The sequence below is a fragment of the Delphinus delphis genome, chromosome 3 (assembly GCF_949987515.2).
Source record: "Delphinus delphis chromosome 3, mDelDel1.2, whole genome shotgun sequence".
Lineage (NCBI taxonomy): Eukaryota > Metazoa > Chordata > Mammalia > Artiodactyla > Delphinidae > Delphinus > Delphinus delphis.
The window spans coordinates 12,649,395-12,671,272 of record NC_082685.1 but is presented as its reverse complement, the minus strand read 5'-3'; the positions used below and the strand labels follow the sequence as shown (position 1 = coordinate 12,671,272).

General features: G+C 49.3%; 2 protein-coding genes across 6 annotated transcripts in view; one reads left to right on the top strand and one right to left on the bottom strand.

The window, feature by feature from the left end:
- The window catches only part of SUGP2 (SURP and G-patch domain containing 2), a 30,690-nt gene extending 19,983 nt beyond the window's left edge, over window positions 1-10,707 (bottom strand). For 2 of the 5 annotated variants that reach the window (XR_009518899.1, XM_060008001.1), the window contains exons 1-4: window positions 10,648-10,707; window positions 9,057-9,188; window positions 3,455-5,062; window positions 359-479 (exon numbers count right to left, since the gene is read on the bottom strand). Coding sequence is in view for 4 of the 5 variants with exons in the window: in XM_060008001.1 (XP_059863984.1) it covers window positions 359-479; window positions 3,455-5,062; window positions 9,057-9,188; window positions 10,648-10,678 (1,892 nt within the window). In the remaining variant the exon portion in view is untranslated. Of the gene's footprint in view, window positions 1-358; window positions 480-3,454; window positions 5,063-9,056; window positions 9,189-10,187; window positions 10,233-10,312; window positions 10,389-10,595 lie in introns of those variants that run through there. The other 3 variants (XM_060008004.1, XM_060008005.1, XM_060008003.1) reach the window with 3 other exon arrangements.
- Window positions 10,708-10,806: 99 nt separating this feature from the next.
- The window catches only part of ARMC6 (armadillo repeat containing 6), a 14,450-nt gene continuing 3,378 nt past the window's right edge, over window positions 10,807-21,878 (top strand). Inside the window, exons 1-4 of the mRNA XM_060008006.1 lie at window positions 10,807-11,093; window positions 15,347-15,516; window positions 16,674-16,756; window positions 19,768-20,067. Coding sequence (XP_059863989.1) covers window positions 15,390-15,516; window positions 16,674-16,756; window positions 19,768-20,067 — 510 coding nt within the window. The 5' untranslated portion in view covers window positions 10,807-11,093; window positions 15,347-15,389. The remainder of the gene's footprint in view (window positions 11,094-15,346; window positions 15,517-16,673; window positions 16,757-19,767; window positions 20,068-21,878) is intronic.

Below are 21,878 nucleotides of genomic sequence, written 5' to 3'. Positions count from 1 at the left end.
GGCAATAAGGCAAAAGGAAAAGACAGTTTAACAAACAGTAGCAATAAATCACAAACAACTGCTGTGATATATTCCTTATCTTACACTCATTCTTTGCATACACTTCTCACCTCATCCTCAAACCAGCACAGCAGGGACAAAGTGCTCCATGTCCAGATGAGAGAAGGCCACATGGCAGGTAAGCAGCAGACTGGAGCTTGAACCCACATGAACCTGACCCACCCTCATGCTCTTCCACTGACTACACCACAGCACAAAATAAGCATCTCACCCTCTTCTCTGGACATCATCAGAGCAACAAAAACATTGCCATGTACTTTATGGGAGGAATTCTGAAGAGCAACATTTAAAGACCTACCAGTAAGCAGGGTCCTCCTTGAGAAGAGCTCTTTCTTTGGGAGACAGGCTGCCTCCAACAACACGTGTGACCAGCTGGTCAATGGTGTCCACCACCTTGTGGTCTGCTCGCTGGGGGACCTCTGGAACACACAGAAGGGCTTTTCTGAGAAACGCACTGGACCACATGGGGCCTGGGAAGACCAGGACAGAACTGAAGGCTTAGGATGGGGCCTAAGCAGGCACCAGGAACTGAAATCCTCGTAGATGACAGACCAGCATTGAAAAGAGGAAAGGGGCCTGTTATTCTCAAAACCAATATGCAAAATATCCTCTCAAAAGCTATAACAGCATAATCGCTAGGAGAGAAACAGTCACAAACTTACGATGACTGTACAGAGCAATATATATACATATCCTATAGGAGAAAATGGTGTGCAGCAACTCCTAACCACTTTTTGCACACATCTTAACTTGAATGTTCACAATATTAAGGGGAGAACAAAAGACATAAAATGTATCTAGGTATAAAATATGTAAAAAGTATATCTAAACTGTGAGTTGCAATACGAAAAAAAGGAAAAGAGATACATAAATACAGACACACAGAAAAAAATTAGAAGGAAATATACCAGAAAGTTAACAGAGATTATCTATGGGTGGTAGATTTATCAGGGATTTCATTTTTGTGTTTGCTTTATCTATAAAAGTTAAACACACATGTGTTTTGTAATCATAAAACATATACATAAATTTACAAAGAAAAATTTCCCAATTTAAAAAGTCAGTAGGGCTTCCCTGGTGGCGCAGTGGTTGAGAGTCCACCTGCCGATGCAGGGGACACGGGTTCATGCCCCGGTCCGGGAAGATCCCACATGCCGCGGAGCGGCTGGGCCCGTGAGCCATGGCCGCTGAGCCTGCGCGTCTGGAGCCTGTGCTCCACAACGGGAGAGGCCACAACAGTGAGAGGTCTGCGTACCGCAAAAAAAAAAAGTCAGTAGTTCCAAGGTAGGTGTTCACAGAAAATATCTGCTGAATGTATGAAAAGAAAACATTTCTTAAAGTGTGAATTTCCTCCAATGACTTGTAATTTACAATGCCACCAGCAACACAGAAGAGCATTATGTCCTTAAACACTAAGATTGTTTAGTTTTCTGATATTTGCTAGTTTTAATAGCATAGATGGTCTATTTGTTCATTCATTCAATAAAAATCACCCCTGAACTGGAGAGGTTTTCCAGTTTGTTCTGTGGAATGGCATTTTAAACATCAATGTGAGTTCTTAACATAGGATGAGTCAATCCTTCAATTGTCATGTCATTTCCCCTCTGAAATTACTTTCCCTTTTTTTGTTGTCAGCTCTTATTCTATAGAACTGCTAGTTTTATATGATTTTACAAAAGAATAAGAGATTCAAAGTCAGAAGCTTTCAAAGACAATGAAATTTGTGCATCATTGCAAACATCTCTAGAGAAGATGACCATAGTAAGGGCCAGAAAGTGGGTCCTACTTTTGGCCCAGCAATCATTCTGTGACTATCTCCTTTAAGGGAGGATTCAAAAACATTTTTAACGAAAATAATAGCAATAATAAATACAACCAAAGATGTCATCTCAGCATTTCTAACAGTACTGAAGTAATGGCAGGGCAGCGCCCCATAAGACGTGGGCGCTGGTACTGTCTACCTGCTGACCAGAAAAGGAGCCAATGCTTTGCAGATGCCAATCTCATGGGAACTGAGCTCTGCTCAGCCTCAGAAGCCTCTAGTAAAAGGCACTATGAGTCCAACATCAAGGGAGAGGTGAGGTAAATTCACATTTAGTCATGATGCTGCAAATGCCGCAGAAACACAGAAAAGAGCCTTCGATAATCCTGTAAAAGAGCAGACTGTAGTGTTTTCAGTACAGCAAGACTGCAGCTACAGGCATGCCTGCATAGCAGCACAACCAGGGGATGGTGGCAGGCAACTTTAGGTTATGGGGGACTTTTTTGTCCTTCTTACAGTTCTTCAGTATCGTTGTTATACTGACTTTCCACCCCACTACTTTTGGGGATGTGGGGAGGAGAGGTCCTGCTTCAGCCCTGAGCCCACTACTGGAAGGCTCTCTCTCTGGGAGTAGGTGTGGCCGCCCATCCGTGGAGCGACCTACCCAGTGCCTGTCGCAATCAGGGCTCCACGAGGGTGGAGAGGATTGAAGAGACTCAGGGACAAATGAGACTTCCCAAATTGGCTGGGGCAATGGAAGCTGAAAACTCTATCAGAGGGAAAGGGGACTTCCTAAATGGCCACATGGCCACTATGTGTGCTCATGACCTCTGGGATGTCTGGGTTGTGAGAACGTCCATCCTGAGAGCAAAGGGGGAGGGACAAGGGACACCAGCCAGTCATTTCTATTTCTATTACCTTCTTCTAGGTCTTTCCCCTCCCCAGTAAGCCAACTCGTTAACTGCAGGTTACCAGGTATACCTAAGTGATCTCTCAACCTTTAGCCAGTCTAGAAAAGCGACCAGGTGAAAAGGTGCCTCCACCACGCATCCCTCAAAACAGCTCAAACATAGCCTTCCTGACTCCCCATGCTGAGCTGAGCTGGGGCCTCTCCTACAGTCCTCTTAATCCCAGCAAAGGAGGGGCTGGGTTTTGTGACTTCTTTCCCTTAGAAGCCTGGAGAATTCTTAAGAGACTGTGCCCAGCATTTACTCTCCCTTCTAGTAATAACTTGGCGGGGGTAGAGAAGGGGTGCTGTTGGAACAAGGCTTCTTAAAACTTGGCTGCAGGATGACACAAACACCCCAGAACGTGCAACATTGTGTACAAACATATATGTATTTTCCCTGGCAAGGACCACAGCTTTTCATCAGATTCCCAAAGGAGTCTTGACCCAGAAAGTCTAAGGACTTCTGTAACAGACAAAAGATTCCTAACGCATGCTTACATGCTTACAGAATGAATGGCAGGCATGTATACTGGTCATTGTGAGTTTACTACTAAAATTCTGATTTGTTTCCAACTGGCTAAAGGAGTTTTATGTACAAATATCAAAGAGAATGAGAGACATTACAAGAAAACATGAAAAGCAAGCAAATCGCAACAAACAGAAACTTTTGCTGCTTTCCTTACCATCACTCAGACCACTCAGAGCCTTAGCCTGAATTTCAGGTTTGGTAGGAGGAACCGTTTTCTCCTGATCTCGGGTTGGCTCGGGTTCGGCTTTCTTGACCTGGAGTGGACACCCACTGCTGACCAGCCAGGCCTTCAGGTGATCAATGTACTCTCTCCCAAACAGAGTAGAGTCCTCAAAGTTTGGAAATGCGGCAGGAGAGGGAGCTATATCTTGGAGGCCGACGGCTTCTAAGATTTTCTCTTGCCGGAAAGAAGAGGCCAAGGAGAACGTCTGTCCCAAAAGAGCTAAAGACTTCCGGCAGAGAGAATTGGTGGTCTCCAGGGCAATAGCCAAGTCCAGGGGGTTACTGAGGGTCTTCATCTTGACACTCAGCTCATAGGCATTGCAGGCCATGAGCAGGGGTGTGACACTCTTCAGCAGCCGGTCTTGTAGCCTCATTATGTATTTATCAAAGGGCTTTATGATTTCAAAAAAGCAATTTTTGGTCTTCACAGCACCTTTGTCTAAAAGCATGTTTAAAAACTCGTTATCAACTCTGGGTGTTTTCAAAGCAGAGTGCTTTAAAAATTTGATAGTAAAAAAGCAAAAATCTCTGTGCTCTGGTTTTAAGGAGCATTTGAATGAGGCGAGCATTTTAGCACAGGTTTCGGTTTCAAGTTCAAAGAGAGTCTGGAAAAGCTGGGAAAATTTAACATCATCTTTTATGGTGTGGAATCCTGCCCATTTGATTATTTCTATCCCAAACCTCGAAAAAACATCAGACTTATCTATCAGATCGAAGCTCATCTTTCTTCTGGGGAGCCGAATATCCTTCAGATTAAGCCCCAAAGGGATTTTCTGAGTGGGGAATTGGACATCTTCCGTCCCTGGGTTTGTCCCCAGCGTCAGATCAGGACTTGGGGTGGTCTTCTGAATTTGGTCAGTGCCCTGAGTTTTGGGAGTGATACAACTTACAGTGGGCACCTGTTTTGTGCTCATGTTTCTCAGCATGACAAGTTTCCCGACCCCTCCTTTAGGCGTGAGCAGGCCTTGAGTCTCCCCCTTTCCTAGGAGGGCACCCTCCTGGTCAACGATGTTTAGACCTCGGCCTCTGCCCTGGACTTGGCTGCTGCCCCGGAGCACAGTGTCTGCCTCTCCCGGACGGTCCACGTCGTAATCCCGACTCTCTTTCTCCAAACACTCTTTCTCAATCAGCCTGGAGGAGCCAAAGTCCCCCAGTAATGCAGAAGGACCAAAACTATACTCCTGTGACCAGGAGGATTCTTGAGAAACTGAATGGCCAAAGTCTTGTTCCCAAGAGCCACGGAGTGCAAATTTCCAGTCCTGAGAACGGAAATGTCCCAATTTCCGGTGGCCGAAGACCTGGTCTCGGGAGTCAGGGTGGGAAAATTCCAGGTCCCGACCACATTCTTTGCGAAAGTAGCTGTCGTCACTTACAGAAGGGTTGCTTGATCTGAAGGAAGGTCCTGGAAATATATCACCTCTCAGGCCTTCTCTCCCAGTGTCTTGAGGATGAGCTACAGATCCGCCCAGAGTGTATCTGCTGTTGCTATGAATGTCATCATACATATCTGCTCTGGCTCTTGGGACTGTCCTTAGAAGATCTGAAATAAACAATCCAGAAAGAAACACAAAGGTACTTCAGACCACAGGCTGCAAACGGATGATCCACAGACCACCAGCCAGCAGGGGTGCTTTATCAGTCAGAGTGCATTTTAGAAGCTCATATTCATTGCCAACATTTAAAACGTGTGTGGTTTCACTTAAAAATAGATTTACTACTTAGAAAAACAGAAGACCTACAAGTACTGGGCCTGCATTTGCCCTGACGACAGTCCATCGAGGCTGGGCAGCAGTGACTCTCACTCATTCAGATCTCCTGTCCTGGCTCTGTTTTACAAGCCCTCTTTTAGACTCAGGGAAGGGTATCTGGTCCCCAAATAACCTGGGCTTCTTTACTGCGACCAGAACACCTATGTGTTTCTACTTCTATCACACAGCAGATGGGTTTTCTAGAGGATGTCTGCTTCCCCTGCTTCCTATGAGGAACTCTTGGCCCACAGTGCCACTGAGGCAGGAGCCATATCTGACATTGCACCCACCACAGCTGGCTGGGCCTTGGCTGAGCATCTGACCCAAAGCTGGCTGATAGGCTCCCTCAGCAAGGTCCATTAGGCCAACCAATTCCTGGAAAAACAGAGACTGAAGCAGATAGAAGGGAAGACAGAAGCTAAACAAGCCACAACAACAGAGGCCACAATGGAAACTAAACACTGTGTACTTTTGTCCTACCCTGTGGAGAAATGAGAAAAATAGGAAACTATGTTTGCATTTGCTCATTTGTGCATAAAGAAACTGTAAGGGAAATTCCCTGGCGGTGTAGTGGTTAGGATTCCACGCTTTCACTGCTGAGGACCTGGGTTTAATCCCTGGTGGGGAACTAATATCCCATAAGAAGCGTGGTACGGCCAAGAAAAAAAAAAAGAAACTGTAAGAAGCCAGCAACAGAAGTGAACTATGGGCATATGAGAACAGTGGGCCTCAGGGAGACTTTGCACAGAGTGCCTTTCTTACTTTCTAGCTTTTGAATCAGAATCTATTACCTAGTCAAAAAGTCAAATGTAAGAAAAGGGAGAGAGAGATGCCAGGAAGTAATGATGGGCCAAGAGGCCACAGGAAGCCAGGGCTTTGTATAAATCCAAGTTTATTTGTCCAACCAGTACTTTCTAAGCACCTACTGCATGTGAGCACTGTTATAGGCCCTGAAGTTACAACAGGGAAAGGAGATAGCAAAGACCCCACTTTCCTGGACCTGTCAGTTGAGGGAGCCAAACATAAAAAGTCCTTGAGGCGTAAGAAAGTGCTAATAAGAAATAAACAGGCGGGAATGTGAGGAGGAAAGGACATTTTTAGACAGGCTGGTCAAGGTGGCCAACTCTGAAACACTGTATCTGAGTAGCAGAGACCTGCTGTGGGGGTCAGGACGGGCAGTTGTGGGGAAAGCCTACCAGGCAGAGGGAGTGTGAGGACAAAGCCCTGAGGTAAGACGAGGAGGGGACAAATGTGGCCAGAATGGAACAGAGGGAAAGAGGGGCAAAGTGGTAAGAAGGCAGAACCTAAACTCTGCTGCACACTGAAGTCCCTGGGGCATCCTGACTTAATTAACTAGAATGAGGTGTGACCTGGGCATTAGGGTTTTAAAAAAGCCCCCAAATGATTCTAATGTGCACCAAAATTAGGGAACTATTATGACAGAAGATGCAAACAGAACAGGGTGGGTACCAGATCAAGCCAGGCCCTTGACAGGACTCTGGGGTTTACTATGAATGAGACAGAAAGCCATGGGGGTGGAGGGTGAGGGAGGGTTGAAGCAGAGGGACGACCTCACTGGCTGCTCTGTGGGGAACAGACCACAAGGGACAAGAGTGGATGTGGATGTTCCAGCAAGGAGTCCACCAAGATAATCCAGACAGTATGGTTACTGATGGCCTGGTGAGGGTGGTAGCACTAGAGGTAGAGCAGTGGTTGCATTCTACACAACAGGATCTTCCAATGACTTGGTTTACAAGGCACTGGAAAAGTGCAGAGTAGAGCACACGCACAGAGAAAGGCTGCCCGATGGACCATACAGCTCTGTGACAAAGAAATGATTCAAGAACCATCTAGCACCCTACTGGGTTCACAGTCTCCCCTGCCCCCAACCCTTCTGAGGTAACTTAAGATATGTATTAGTGTTCGAGTCTCTAGATAAAGATAAACCAAGATTCAAATACCCATATATATACACACAGGTTTATGTACATACACATATATATGCACGTACATATACCCCCGTATACGTATATATATATAAAAACACATTAAGTATTCAGGATTCACATATGGCTAAAAGAATTAAAGGATGCACAAAACACCACAGATATGGTTACTTCTGAAGGATAAGGAAACAGCAAAGAGGCTTTTTACATCTTATTCTTAACTACTTAATTCTTCCCATCTTTTGTAATAGGAATGGTTTTGTCTGCTACTCATTTTTGAAAACCCAGAATCTGGAGACAGCCTCTAAGCCTCAGTTTCTCCAGGTCCAAAGCACATAATAACAGTTATCCCTACCCCAAGCACTCAGGCTCATCCAGCCAACACTGAGAAAGCCTCCTCTACACCTCAGCTGGCTCTAGGGCTGGTGCAGCAGCAAACGGCACAGGCCCGAAGGAGGCCTGGAGGAGGTCAGCCCATGGCAGAGGAGCAAGTACACAGTGCAAAATCAATCTCCAGGCCTACTAGAGCCTCCTGGGGGAAGGCACCTGTGAGCTGAGTCTTAGTGCCTGAGGGAATTAACCATGCAGAGCTGGGATGAGGGATTCAAAACACAGAGAGGCACACAGTATAACTGAAACAACAGGCCCAAAGCAGGGGATGAGGGCTAGGAGCCTCGTGTGCTGTGAAGGACTTCCAAGTTGTCCGCAATCTGTGTGGGCACCATTTTTTTTTTTTGCGGTACGCGGGCCTCTCACTGCTGTGGCCTCTTCCGTTGAGGAGCACAGGCTCCGGACGCACAGGCTCAGCGGCCATGGCTCACGGGCCCAGCCGCCCCGCGGCATGTGGGATCTTCCCGGACCGGGGCATGAAACCGTGTCCCCTGCATCGGCAGGCGGACTCTCAACCACTGTGTCACCAGAGAAGCACCATGGGCACCATTTTTAATTCTGCTGGCATTATGTTTCAAAACTTTGCAAAAGGAATGTTTTCAGGCAGGGCCTACGTTCAGCAGCTCCACAGGCCCCCCAGACCTTCCTGTCTTGCACATACCAGTTACCCGGCTGCTCCTGCACTTGTCTGAGAATATAAACCCAAAATGGGGAGCCCCAAGGGTCCAAGCAGGGACTTGGCCCAGCAAGGTTGGCATTAAGAGATCTGTGGGGGGACTTCCCTGGTGGCGCAGTGGTTGAGATTCTGCCTACCAAAGCAAGGGACACGGGTTCGAGACCTGGTCTGGGAAGATCCCACATGCCACAGAGCAACTGGGCCCATGAGCCATAACTACTGAGCCTGCGCGTCTGGAGCCCGTGCTCCACAACAAGAGAGGCCGCAACAGTGAGAGGCCCGCGCACCGCGATGAAGAGTGGGCCCCGCTTGCCGCAACTAGAGAAAGCCCTCGCACAGAAACGAAGACCCAACACGGCCAAAAATAAATAAATAAATAAATTAATTAAAAAAAAAAAAAAAGAGATCTGTGGGGAAAGCAGATTTGAGGAAATGAAGCCAGAAGCTGAAAGACCTTTCAGGAGGAGATTATTGCAATAATCCTGGTGAGAACTGATAAGAGCTCAAACCTGGGTAGCAATGGTGGGGATGGAGCCAGGAGGTTTATTTAAGAACTCGTCTTTAGGTGGCGGAAGGTGCCCGGGGAGAAGAACCTCGAGATAATGACAATTCCTCCTTCTACATAATGATGTGACATGACAGGTGGACCAAGAGAAAATTTTCTCTCCCCTTAACAAATAAGAAGGTAGGATCTGAGGAGTTGCAGATTGGGGTCTGGTCCCAACCCTAAACACACGCTCCATCCCCCCCAAAAAAACAGGCACTTTAATTTACCTTGAGCTTTAAACTGAAGAGCTTCGCCTACAGCCTCACCACTGGGGTCCATATGATATCGGTTAGCCTTTTCCTGCAGTACAGCATCAAAAGTCTCCTGGGCAATTCTCCTTGCTGCCATGTTTCTCTGACCTGTAGGGAGAAGTGGGAAACGAAAGACACTAAGAATGACAACTAATTCTCACAGAGTCTGATCTGTTTCACCTAATCCTCAAAGTAACGAGGCAGTAATCCATAATCTGGCATGGTACTTCAGAGGGAGGCCAGATTATTTTAAGGGGGGCTCTGCCCTCATGAACCTCACAGGTGTGTATTGGCTGAGAAGGAGTAAGACAAGCATGTTGATCTTGGATAATTTATTTTGCATCTCTGAGCCCATTTTCCCAGAGTCCCTTAAAAGAAGCTCTATAAAAGCAGTCTTATCTCCGGGGTTGCTGAAGGACTACATGAAGCAACACACATAACTAAACACAACAATGTAGGGCAGTAGGAGCATAACCCTTGCAAATGGTGGTTAGGAAAGATGTGATCTTTCCCATTTCCATTTTCCTATTTTCACAGACATGGTGAAGAGGCTCTGAGTGCTAACTTCCCCTCTGAGAGAGGTGTCTCAACGAGTGAGTGGAGAAATCCCTGACCAGTGATGATGACCTACTGACAGAGCTTACTTATTCTGTGCCAGGTTCTGTTGCAGGGGAGGGACTCCCACAATGCCGTTTACTTCTTGCAAGAACCCAATAAAGAAGTGGGTCCTATTATGAATGAAATTACACAAAAATGCAAAAGGGAGATTCAGGCTAAGTGACCCATCCAAGGTCAGCCAGCCCAGACTGAAACCTGGCAAAAACAGGGCACTGGAAGTGGGGACAAAGCCCTGAAGACTGAGTAGAAAAAGACTGAGAAGCAACACTGAGCAATCCAGTGGCAGTGTCCTTACCCACCAAGGTTTCCCTTCCATCTTGAAACCTCCAGCCTCAAAACCCAAGTCTTCCCCTGCCTTATAGTCATTTCTTATAACCATCACCCCCTTTTACTATCCTTCAGCCCTTTTCCCGGGGCTCCCTTGTTCTCTACTACCGAAGGGCAGGGTCTCCTGGCCAGGTGGCCCGAGATCAATTCAAGTGACCTAACCTTTCCGTGCCTCCGCTTCCCCATCTATGGAATGGGCAGCTCATGATGGGGGTCGCTGTGGGGACGGAACCAGTTAAAAATGGCAAAGAGCCGGATTCAGCGCCCCGCCGCCGTTATCGCCCCACCAGAGGGGTCGCTCCCGGCTCAGGTTGAATGAATGAACGACCGAACGAATGAACCCCTTCGGGCGCGGCCTGCCTCCTACCGGCCTCCGAGGACTAAGAAAAGGGGGCGTCGGGCCCGGCAGGCCGCAGACAGCCCCCCAGGCCGACCCGGACGCGACGCGGCCGCCGCGCAGCCAAGGGCTGAGCCCGCTGCGCCATCGTGGAGACCCGGGATTCCCGGGGTCCAGCCCAAAGCCCTCACCCCGGGGCCCATCCGTCGACAACGCCCTGGCCCGGACCTCACCCAGAGCCCACCGCGTGCGGAGCCGCCCCCACCGCCGCCTCAGGTTCCTCACCCGCCGCCGCCACCGCGCGAGGCGGGGACATGCAAATGAGCCAACGGTCTCCGCAGCGCCGCGCCGCGCAGGCGCAGGCCGCCGCCGAGCCTTGATGCACAGGCGCAGGCAGCCGCCGCCAAACCCTTTTGCGCAGGCGCACTGCCCCGTCTTCAGGGCGGACACTCCTGAGGTAAAAAAATTTCGCTGCCTGGAGTGGCGGCAACGGGAACCGCCCGAAAAAGGAGACAAAGACGCCGCCGCCGCACACCTGTTGGCTCCCTCGGCTTTACCTGCACTCACGGTCACCCTTGGTCACCCCGGGAGCAGTTCACAGGGCTGAGGGAGGCCGAGGCGAGGCGGCGCCAAAGCGCCTGCGCACGTACGGCGGCCGAAAGGGACCAGAGGCGCCGCAGCCGGTGACAGCCGCGAACCTCACCGTTTCCCCACGTGGCCGCGGAGACCGGGTGAGGAGCGGTGGCCGCCGAGCCCCCTCGTGCGCGAGGCAGGGAGTGGACGCCGCGGGGTCGGACTAGTGATTTGTGGCGCGCCTTTCTGGGACTTGGTTTTGGGTGATGAAAGATCGTTACGGAAGCCGCCCAGGGACAAAATCACCCACTTCCCTGCTCTTCGCTTTTTTTCATTTATTCATTCTTTCAACACTTATGTATGTACTGACTGCCTGCTGCATGTCCGGCCCCATCCTAGGCATTGGGGGGGAAGGTGTTTAACAAAACGGGCCCCAGCTCTCATGCAGGTTAAATATCATTGGGGAGGAGACTAGACAGTAAAAGCAAATAAATAGATGAATCATTTTGTTCCATGTTGAGATAGTATTAAAATACTAAAAGCGATGCGGTAGGAGAGCGGGGCTGCTTTAAACAAAGTGGTTATGAAGGATGTCCCTTGGGTAGCTGGGAAGAATGAGAAAGAAGCGGGGAAGCCCAGGTGAGAAGGTGTAGGTAGGGAAAGTGTTGGTAAGGGAACTGGGTTTTGTTCTGAGAGGGTTGGGAAGCCACTGCAGGATTTTGAATAGGTGAATGAGGCGGTCTCTGTGCTTTCAAGTCTCCCTCTGGCTGCCTTGTAGAGCACAGAGGCACAGGGTATGGCAGGGAGGAAACAGGTGAGGCCACCTGAACCAGGGTGGGTGTGGCAGGTGGAGAAAGATGAATCATTCAGGGTCCCCAGTTTGTCAGGGCACCGTTTTCTTGATAAGCAGAACCATGGCTTAGAGAGGGAAGCAGGCTGTCAGTTGAGAGCCTTGATAATTCCCTTCCCCTCAGCATGCCTTGGACGCAGCGTGGGGGTCGGTAATGCTGTTTCCTCTCCTGGCCTGGCCTGTTCGCCAGGTGGCTCCCAGATGACCATTCCCAAACACCATCTTTCTCATGAGCTGTACTTTCATCCCTGTCCCTGCCCTCCACAGGTCTGTGCTGGATCCAGGGGACCCTGAAGGACTGTCCTAAGTGGTGGTTCCAGAGCCAGACACTGACCTTCCCAGCTCAGGGATCTCAGGGCTGAGCAGAGGGAGATTCTTGGGGTGGGGAGGGTGCGGGGGTACTGAGAGTACACAGACTCTGTCTGAGTAGCTAGGGAGGGCTCCCGTGAGGAGGCGGCCTGGAAGGGCTGGTGGAAGCTCCGCAGAGGACGTAGGTGGAGGTAAAGTGTTAATGAGACAGGATAGGATCCTGGCCTTCAGAGTCCTCATCCTTAAAGTAGGCACAATGACATTCCCCTTTAGGACTGTGCTTCTGTGACCGAGTGGCCACTCCTCAATGGCCCACTTGGGTCTGAAGCGTGGCCAGAGTAGCAGAAGCAACGTCTGGTGGCAGAGCCAGAAAGCAGAGTCCCTCCAGCAGCATCCAGCCCCTCAGAGCTGGCCAGGAGCACCCCACCACCACCAGCCTGGGCTCCCCAGTGAGAAATTCTTTATCTTGAAACAGAAAATCCTTATTCTTTTCCTCCACCTTTGATTTGGAAATCCTTAGCAATCCCTAAACAGGCTCCCTGTTCTGGAGAGCAAAGAGGGGGATATCTGCAAGGGAGTGAGGTGAGGTGTTTGATGCCTTATGTCTGCCACCCCCCAGTAAACTGGCTGAATTACCTCTTAAGCAACAAAGGAAAAGAACAACTAGGTGATGTTTATTGAGCTCTGTGCCAAATCCTGTTCTAAGTGCTTTGTAGAGATTGATGGGTTGAATTTTCACTGCAGCCCTCTAGGTAGATTCTGTGTTTGTCCCTGTGTCACGCGTGAGAATTGACCAACAGTGAGGTTAAGTGTAAGGCTGGGGATTTGAGCCCCCCTGGTTGGCCCTGGAGCCTGTCCTCCCCATGACCCCCAGCCCAAGCATATGCACAAATACAGATAGAATAGTCACATTCTATGCTGCCTCCACAAAGAGAAGTGAGGGCATGGGTGGCTTGTTTCCCTCACAGCCCAAATTTGCACATTCCCATGCCACGATCCTAGTGCCCCCATGTGCCTTTGTCCCCCTAATGCACTTTCTGTGCTTTCTACGGTGCATGATTCTGGAATGGACTCGGGACCAGAAAAAAACAAAACTGTTTTAAAAGACGATATTACAACAATCAAGAAAGTCCATCGTGTGCTATATGTTAGAAAATAGCATTGTATCAGTGTTAAATTTCTTGTGTTAAATTTCAGTTTTGTGTGAATGTATAAGAGAGTGTCCTTTTCATGTTGACATCTGTAGGAGGAAGGGGTCCCATGACTGGAACGCATTCTCAAATGATGTACGTGTCACACACTCGTAGGCACACACTCACTCACATAGGTTAACACGGCAAAATGTTAACAATTGGTGAAGCTAGGAGATCCTTCCGCTTATACAGTGCTCCTGGTACTATTCTTGCAACTTTACTATAAGTTTGAAAAGTGATGTATTTCTCATTTTTTTAATTTTTGGCCATACCACGCGCTATGACCACAGTGGTCTTCAGAAGCTTCTTTGCTTTCTGGTCTCACTTGATGCTCCTGGCTTCTCTGGCCCATTTCCTGCCCAGACCTGGAATCAACTCTTACTCCAAGAGCCCTGGCTTCTTTGGTGGGAAATGGTGTTTAGAGACCACAGTTGGTATTCAGGGTGCTGCTCATTGCTGCTGTGGTGTCATTTCCTCCAGGCATTTTCAGTTCATATTAATAGAAAATTGGTTATTTGCTCAAGAGAAAATGCATCATGAGTTCATATCATATTTCCAGTTCAAATTTAGGAGTTCTGAGTTTTTACTTCTTTGATTTTATGTTAGAATCTTTTTTCTTTTATGCTCATTCCTAATGATATAAACATTATTACTTATTTGCTACATCTATAACTGTTTCTGAATAATATTTCTAATGTGGTTTCCAATAATATGATTACTGAAAACTGTTGAAGATTTTCTTTTGCAGTTTTATCGTTAGGGTAGATCCCAGTAAGAATATACAGTCATATCACTGTGTTTTAAAATTGCATGAAATGGGCTTCCCTGGTGGCGCAGTGGTTGAGGGTCCGCCTGCCAATGCAGGGGACATGGGTTCGTGCCCCGGTCCGGGAAGATACCACATGCCGCGGAGCGGCTGGGCCCGTGAGCCATGGCCTCTGAGTCTGCACGTCCGGAGCCTGTGCTCCGCAATGGGAGAGGCCACAGCAGTGAGAGGCCCGCGTACCGCAAAAAAAAAAAAAAAAAAAAAAAAAAATTGCATGAAATGATCTGATCCACGTAGAAATACTGTTAGGTTCATGACTTTCATTTTGCTCTTGATTTTTAGGGATTGCTTTTATTTTTATTTTGGTTATTTTGGCGTATTTCTTTTCCTAATCACATAAAGCATTTAGTTGAGTTCCAAATTCAAACCTGTAAAACAAGGTATGTTAAGAGAGAATAATGCAGCTTCTATTCCTGCTCTCACCATCCTTTTCTCTACCTCCCCTTACAGGTAACTATTTCTATTAGCTTTTGATTTACTTTTCTTTTTATTTATTATTATTTAGTAATAATAAATATTTATAGTAACAGTAATAAACATTACTTATTGTTATTTTTTTTTTTTTTTTTTTTTTGCGGTACGCGGGCCTCTCACCGCTGTGGCCTCTCCCGTTGCGGAGCACAGGCTCCGGACGCGCAGGCTCAGCCGCCATGGCTCACAGGCCCAGCCGCTCCGCGGCGTGTGGGATCCTCCCGGACCGGGGCACGAACCCGTGTCCCCTGCATCAGCAGGTGGACTGCCCTTATTGTTATTATTTAATTAAATAAGTATTTAATATCATTTTTTATTTTATATTTTATTAGTGCAATGGTATGCTATCATAACATATTTCATTAGATAAGTACATTTGAAGTACATAACTATATAATAGAGTAATATGTGAATAATATTGTTTATATTGTAATATTATAGTATATTATAATCATACAACATACAATATAATATTATTAAGATATTTTATATTTATTTTACTGTTACTACTTTTTACTATAAGGACATACATTATGTTAACATTTCCCATTTTTTAGATAAAATATACTGAACTACCTGCCCTTGTCTGTACTTTTAGATATTCTGTGGATGTTGGGAGATCACCCTTTCCTGTGACTCAGGTTGTAAGAATTTTTCCAGGGTGGTTATAGGCTCTGGCCCCTTGGTAGATGCTCCCTAAGTGGTAGCCAGGTTCTCATTTGCCCTCTGACCCTTGATGATGCTTACGTCTCACCTTCTCAGCTTGGGAGCAACTACTGGGTGCCCTTGACCCCACACAGAGGAGATGAAGATGGCCTCCAAGCACATCACCCAGGAGACCTTTGATGCAGCCGTTCGCGAGAACATCGAGGAGTTTGAGCTGGGGCCAGAGGAGGCAGTGAAAGAGGCCGTGGAGCAGTTTGAATCACAAGGTAGGGTGGTGTGGCTCTGTCTCAGCGCTGGTCTGGCTGTTTGCCCAAGAGTTGCCTCCAGTCCATGGCTCTTAATGTGAAAAGAGTGGTATCCTGCCATGACCACATCCCTCCTGGCAATGACAGCCCTGGGCACTATCTTCTGTCTACACTCTGCCCCAGGCATGCTGGCCACCCTCTCCCACCTCGCTGGAGCCCACCCTCTACTTGCCTGGACCTTACCCTGACATCTGCAGGGCTGGGTCCTTCAAGGTGGGTCTCATTTTAACTGTCGCTTCCTTGAAGAGACTTTTCTTGACCACCTCCCGAGAAAAAGGGCCACCTGTCTCCCTGCCCCACCTGCACCCCAGCTTGAGTTCATGGAGGCAGAAGGGGTGTTGGTCACCAGCCTCTGGAAACAGGTGACATGCTCCAGCCAGGCCGTGGAAGAGAGTGGTTAAGAGGGAGCTCTTTGCAATAATGTGGGCAGGGTTAGACCCTGCTAGCCACAGCAGGGACCTCCCCCTTCCCATGACAGGCCAAGGCAAGGGATGAGAGTCGTCTGATAGAGGCAGAGGCAGGACGCTGGGGATGAACACCCTGCCCTCCCACTCCTCCTGCCCCTGATCTTGAGTCCGGCTTCCCATTGGCCAAACCCAGTCAGACGCCAGAGGGCAAGGGAGACTGGGGATCCAGCGTTCGACGTCAGAAGCTGGTGTCCCGGGCACAGAGTAGTGTATAGACACTGGACAGGGGCTGGTGGGGCACCTAGACAGGTTCTGCACAGTGGGGGCTTCCTTTGGGGGGGCAAATGAGGCTGGGGATGCAGCCAGGGTGAAGAACAATGGGAGCCCCAAGGGAGAAGGCCATGGGTTACCCTCCCTTCTCAGCCCACCAGACAGAGTGTGTCCCTCACTGTGGTGCTGGTGTGTAGCTTCACTACTCCTCTGCTCCCATTGGCTGGGGCCAAGGTACAAAGACCCCCACACCCCACACCCCCGTGTGGGCGTGGCTGCTGGACCCTGCCCAGGCAGGGAGGGAGTGGGGTGGGGAGCTGGGCAGATCCCTGAAGGCCTCCAGAGTAGGTGGTCCCAGCTGAAGGGACATGAGGTGTGACTCCAGCAGGCCCATGGGGATGATGGCTGTCACTTGTTTCCTGACTTCCCCATCCCCCTCAGGGGTTGATCTGGGCAACATTGTAAAGACGACGCCGAAAGTCTCTGCAGATGGACCCCAGGAGCCCACACATGACATCCTGCAGGTAGGAGAGGGCAGCCCACGTGGGCCTTACACGCATGGTCCTGCATCACCTCATAACTCTGTCGGGGGCACCCTTTCCCTGGTTCCCAGATGGCAGACACAGATTCAGAAGGTCAGAGCCTACTCAGCAAGCACAGGCAAGCCTGAGTGTGCAGCCAGGGCTCCTTGAGTCCACGTCAGAGGGCCTCTCAGGGACCACTGTGATCTGTCCACCCACCCACGTGCCACATTCTGGGATTGGAGCTGTTAGAGTGGACGGGGAGTGGGTAGCACTCCAGACATAAGGGGCAGACAGCATTCATGTTTGTCTTGGTATTGGGAGCCTTGGGGTAGACGGCCCCCTGGAGGAGCCTCTCTCTGCCTCCCAACCACTGAATTTGCTCAGAAAATTGGACAGGAATCCCAGGAAAAGAGAGTGCAATCATAGTAAGGCTGTCACTTACTGAGCACCGACTCTTTACTGGCACATTACAGCCCATCCCCTTAGCACTCAAACTGGCCTGCAAGGTAGGTGGTGTCATCTCTGGCTTCCTGTTGGGGAAACGGAGGCCCAGAGCCTGACCTTGCTTTCCAGTGACCCAAACAACGAGAGTACAGCTCACAGAGGTTAAGTCCTTTATTTAAGGTCATCCATCAAACTGGTAAACTGTTGGTAAAACAGCAGAAGGTTCTAGTGTTCATTGAGAACCGGCTGTGGACTCAGTTCTGTGCCAAGTGCTTTCCTCATGCCATTTCAGTTATTCATCCAAAGACATCTGTGAGGGTAGGGTTATCATCCTCATTTAAAGGATGGGAAAATTGAGATCCAAAGAGAAGAAATGATCCCACAAGCCACACAGCATGGACCACCTCCCCCCCACCCCAAAAAAAAAGCAGGAGGGGGAGACAGCCGTGGATGTGAACCTAAGGGAAATCATACAGTATCTGTCCTTTTGGAACTGGCTTATTTCACTTAGCATGATGTCCTCAACGTTCATCCGTGTTGTAGTATTTGTGGTTGAATAGTGTTCCTTTGTATGGTTGAATAATATTCCATTGTATGGCTACACCACATTTTGTTTATCCATTCGTCCATTGATGGACACTGGAGTTGTTTCTGCCTTTTGCCTTTCTGCCTTTCAATTCTTTTAGGTATATACCCAGAAGTGGAATTGCTGGATCTCTTGGTTTAATTTTTTGAGGAACCACCATACTGCTTTCCACAGCAGCTGCACCATTTTATATTCCCACCAATAGTGCACAGGGTTCCAGTTTCTCCACATCCTCACCAACACTTGTTATTTTCTGTTTGTTTTTCTTTTCATAGTAGCCACCTTAATGGGCGTGATGGTGTCTCATTGTGGTTTTGATTTGCATTTCCCTAATGATGTGATGTTGAACATCTTTTCATGTGCTTAGTGGCCATTTGTGTATCTTCTCTGAAGAAATGTCTATTCAAGTCACACACACAAATAGGTTTTAACCTATTTCTTTCACCTCTTAAAAAATTTTCGTTTTTATTGAAGTAGATTTGATTTACAATGTTGGGCCAATTAACCTATTTCTTTTTTTTTTTTTGCGGTATGCGGGCCTCTCACTGTTGTGGCCTCTCCCGTTGCGGAGCACAGGCTCCGGACGCGCAGGCTCAGCGGCCGTGGCTCACGGGCCCAGCCACTCCGCAGCATGTGGGATCTTCCCGGACTGGGGCGTGAACCCGTGTCCCCTGCATCGGCAGGCGGACTCTCAACCACTGCGCCACTAAGGAAGCCCTAATCTATTTCTTAATATTCTGTTTCATCATAACATATGTTTAGTTAAGTCCACAAATCAGAGCTCAGCGAGGGTTGGCTGACAGGCATTCTTGACTTTCATGGCAGTCGAGGCCAAATCAAAGCACTTCGGGCTGATGGTATCTGTAGACCCACCCTCACCAGGGCTGGATGCAAATGATGTCATAAGCTCCAGGGGCATGGGTTCATCTTGGGCTCAAGCTGAGACAGGTCCTCAGGTCATGGCATTGAGTGGCCACTAGACTTGTGTGCCCTATTCAAATTGTCTTCTCTCATTATAAGCTTTTTCCCCAAGGGCTTAGAGTTGAACATGGGTAAACCAACCGTGTGTACAGCATGGTTTCATTTGGCAGGTACTCAGTAAATATTTGTGGAGTGAATGAGAGAGATGAACAGGAGGTATATGATATGGGCAGGACTGGTAAGGGTGGCTTTCACCTTCCTTAGAGAGCTAACCATTGGTGGGTATGTCAGTTAGTTATGACTGTATAACGAACAACCCAAGGGGAATTCCCTGGCAGTCCAATGGTTAGGACTCCGTGCTTTCACTTCTGTGGGCCCGGGTTCGATCTCTGGTCGGGGAACTAGGATTCTGCAAGCCACGTGGCATGGCCGAAAAACAACAAACAACCCAAAACAATAGCCATTTTATTGTTTTTGATGATTTTGCTGGGTTGACTGATCTCAGTTGGATGTTTCTTCCACTGGTCTCACTTGGGGGCCTCTCATGCAATGGCAGCTAGAGCTAGAATGTTTAATGTCTGTACTCGTGTGTGTGGCTCCTTGTCAGGGACACTGAGATGGCAGGGCCCCTCTCTTTCTCTCTCCCTCTCCCTCCCTCCCTCCATGGCCTCTCAAGCTCAGTGGGAACTTCCCTGGTGGTCCAGGGGCTAAGACTCCATGCTCCCAATGCGGGGGGGCCCGGGTTCAATCCCTGGTCAGGGAACTAGATCTCACATGCCACAACTAAGAGTTCGCATGCCGGAACTAAAGATCCCACATGCTGCAACTATAAGATCCTGCATGCCGCAACTAAGACCCAGCACAGCCAAATAAATAAATATTAAAAAAATAAATAAATAAAAGCACAGGTGTGGAAGCTGCCCCACACAGCTGGAACTAGCCCCACAGAACTTCCACCAAGGCCCAGATCCCACACGAGGGAATCCCACAGGGGTGCAGCACTGTCGCTGTGACCGTCTTTGGACTGAGCTGACATTGAGGTTTCTCCCATGTCCCTTAGGCCCTGGATGACCTGCAGGAGTCCATGGCCCGCTCTCACCCCCAGGAGGTGTCAGCGCACCTCGCCCGCTTTTGCGAGCAGTGCAAGCAGCAAAAGGCCTGCCGCTTCTTGGCAGCCGAGAAGGGGGCCTACCCCATCCTCCTCGCCACCTGGAAGTTGGCCGCAGCAGGTGACCAGGGTCTCCTGCTCCAGGCCCTCAATGCCCTGTCAGCCCTGACTGATGGCCAGCCCGACCTCTTGGACACGCAGGGCCTGCAGCTCCTGGTGGCCACACTGGCCCGGAATGCTGACTCGGCCAACGTGACCTGCTCGGGGATCCGCTGTGTGCGCCACGCCTGCCTGAAGCACGAGCAGAACCGGCAGAGCCTGGTAAAGGCCGGTGTGCTACCCCTGCTGACTGGTGCCATTGCCCGGCACAGCCGCTGCGCCGACGTGGTCAGGGAGGCCTGCTGGGCCCTACGCATCATGACCTTTGATGATGACATTCGTGTGCCCTTCGGCCGTGCCCATGACCATGCCAAGATGATCGTGCAGGAGAATGGAGGCTTGAAGGTGCTCATTGAGGCCGCCAAAGGTAGGAGCAGGTGTGGCAAGAGTGAGTGAGGGTTTAGGACTGCTTCAGGTCTGGCTGGCTCTGGGCAACTCTTGTATTTGTCAGCTTGGTCCCACCTGCATGGCAGCCCTAGCATAACAGTGTCCTTACTCCTAGTTGCTCCAGGAGAGTTCCAAGCCAGCACGCATTGGCCCACACCACATCCCATGCTCATCCCTAAACCATTTGGGGAGGGGGCTTGGCTCTGTCCAGCAACACAGACTGAGAGTGGAAAAGAGGGCTCCTCAAAGGGAAAAATAAGGGTGCTGTTTCCCGAAGATGGGGGAGTGTTGCTGGCACTCACTGTGGCCGCTCCCAGGCGGAGGTTTACACTTTGGTCCATACTTGGCCGCCCATTCTTGTGCATGTCCATGTGCCTGACTCTGGGGTGACCCTGATGAGGCAGCCAAGGGAGGTCACAACACTGACGTTTGGGCACCAAAGCCCCTGACCTCTGTCCACTGCACCCACTGGAAAAGGCCTGACTGGGGTCTGGTGCACAGAAGGTGCTAGAAGAATGAGTTCCCCTTTCCAGCCTGTCCTGTGGCTCTGGCTGTCTCACTAGGCCTGTGTGTGCGACTCTGGCCCTGTCTGTGGGGGACTGGGGCCTGCCTCATTCTCCCCTTCACACCTCCAGAGAGGGTGAAAACCAGCTGCAAAGTTGGGCTGCTTTTCGAAGGGGTACTTTGCATCTTCCTTGTTTATTTGCAGGAGCTCCTATCAGTGAGAGTGCTACCACAGAGACAGAACCAGTAGGGGGGGTGTGTGTGTGTATTTTTGTATATATATGTATACATATATACGTGTATATATATATATATATAGAGAGAGAGAGAGATTTGTTGCGGGGAATTGGTTCATGTGGTCGTGGGGCTTTTGAATCTGAAATTTGTGAGGCGGGCCGGAGGCTTGGGCAGGAACCAACACTGTACTCTGCCAGTGAGCTTCTTCCTCTTCAGGGAGACCTCAGTTTCCCTCTTAAGGTCTTTGGCTGATTAGATGAGGCCCACGCAGACCGTCAAGGGTCATTTCCTTGAAGTCAGTTGGCCGTGGATGTACCACATCTAGAGAATGCCTCCACGGCACACCTGGATTAGTATTCATGGAGTCACTGGGGACTGTGTCCTGGCCAGGGGGCCCTGTAAATGACCATCACTGAGCTCTGTGTCATTATGGCCCTCTGTGCCCCCCTGCTAACTCCCTAACTCTCCTCCCCCCATCATTCTCAGTCATGCCTCTCCTCCCTGGTGCCTCTGAGCTTTGTCTTCAGCATCTGTGTTTAATTTTGCTCAGGTCAACTCTATCCATATGTCCCTCTGCAGCTTCTAGGTGTCCTGTTGCAGTTAGAAAGGTCGCTCCCTACCCAAGATCATAAAAATAGTCTCGGATGTCTTATTATAGCACTATTATGGTTTTCTTTTTTTAGCCGAGATCATCAGTTGGTCTGGAATTTATCTGGGGCACAGTCCTGTGTCTTCCCTGGAAGCCAGCAGGGGGCACTGCAGGCCAGGCAGCACCC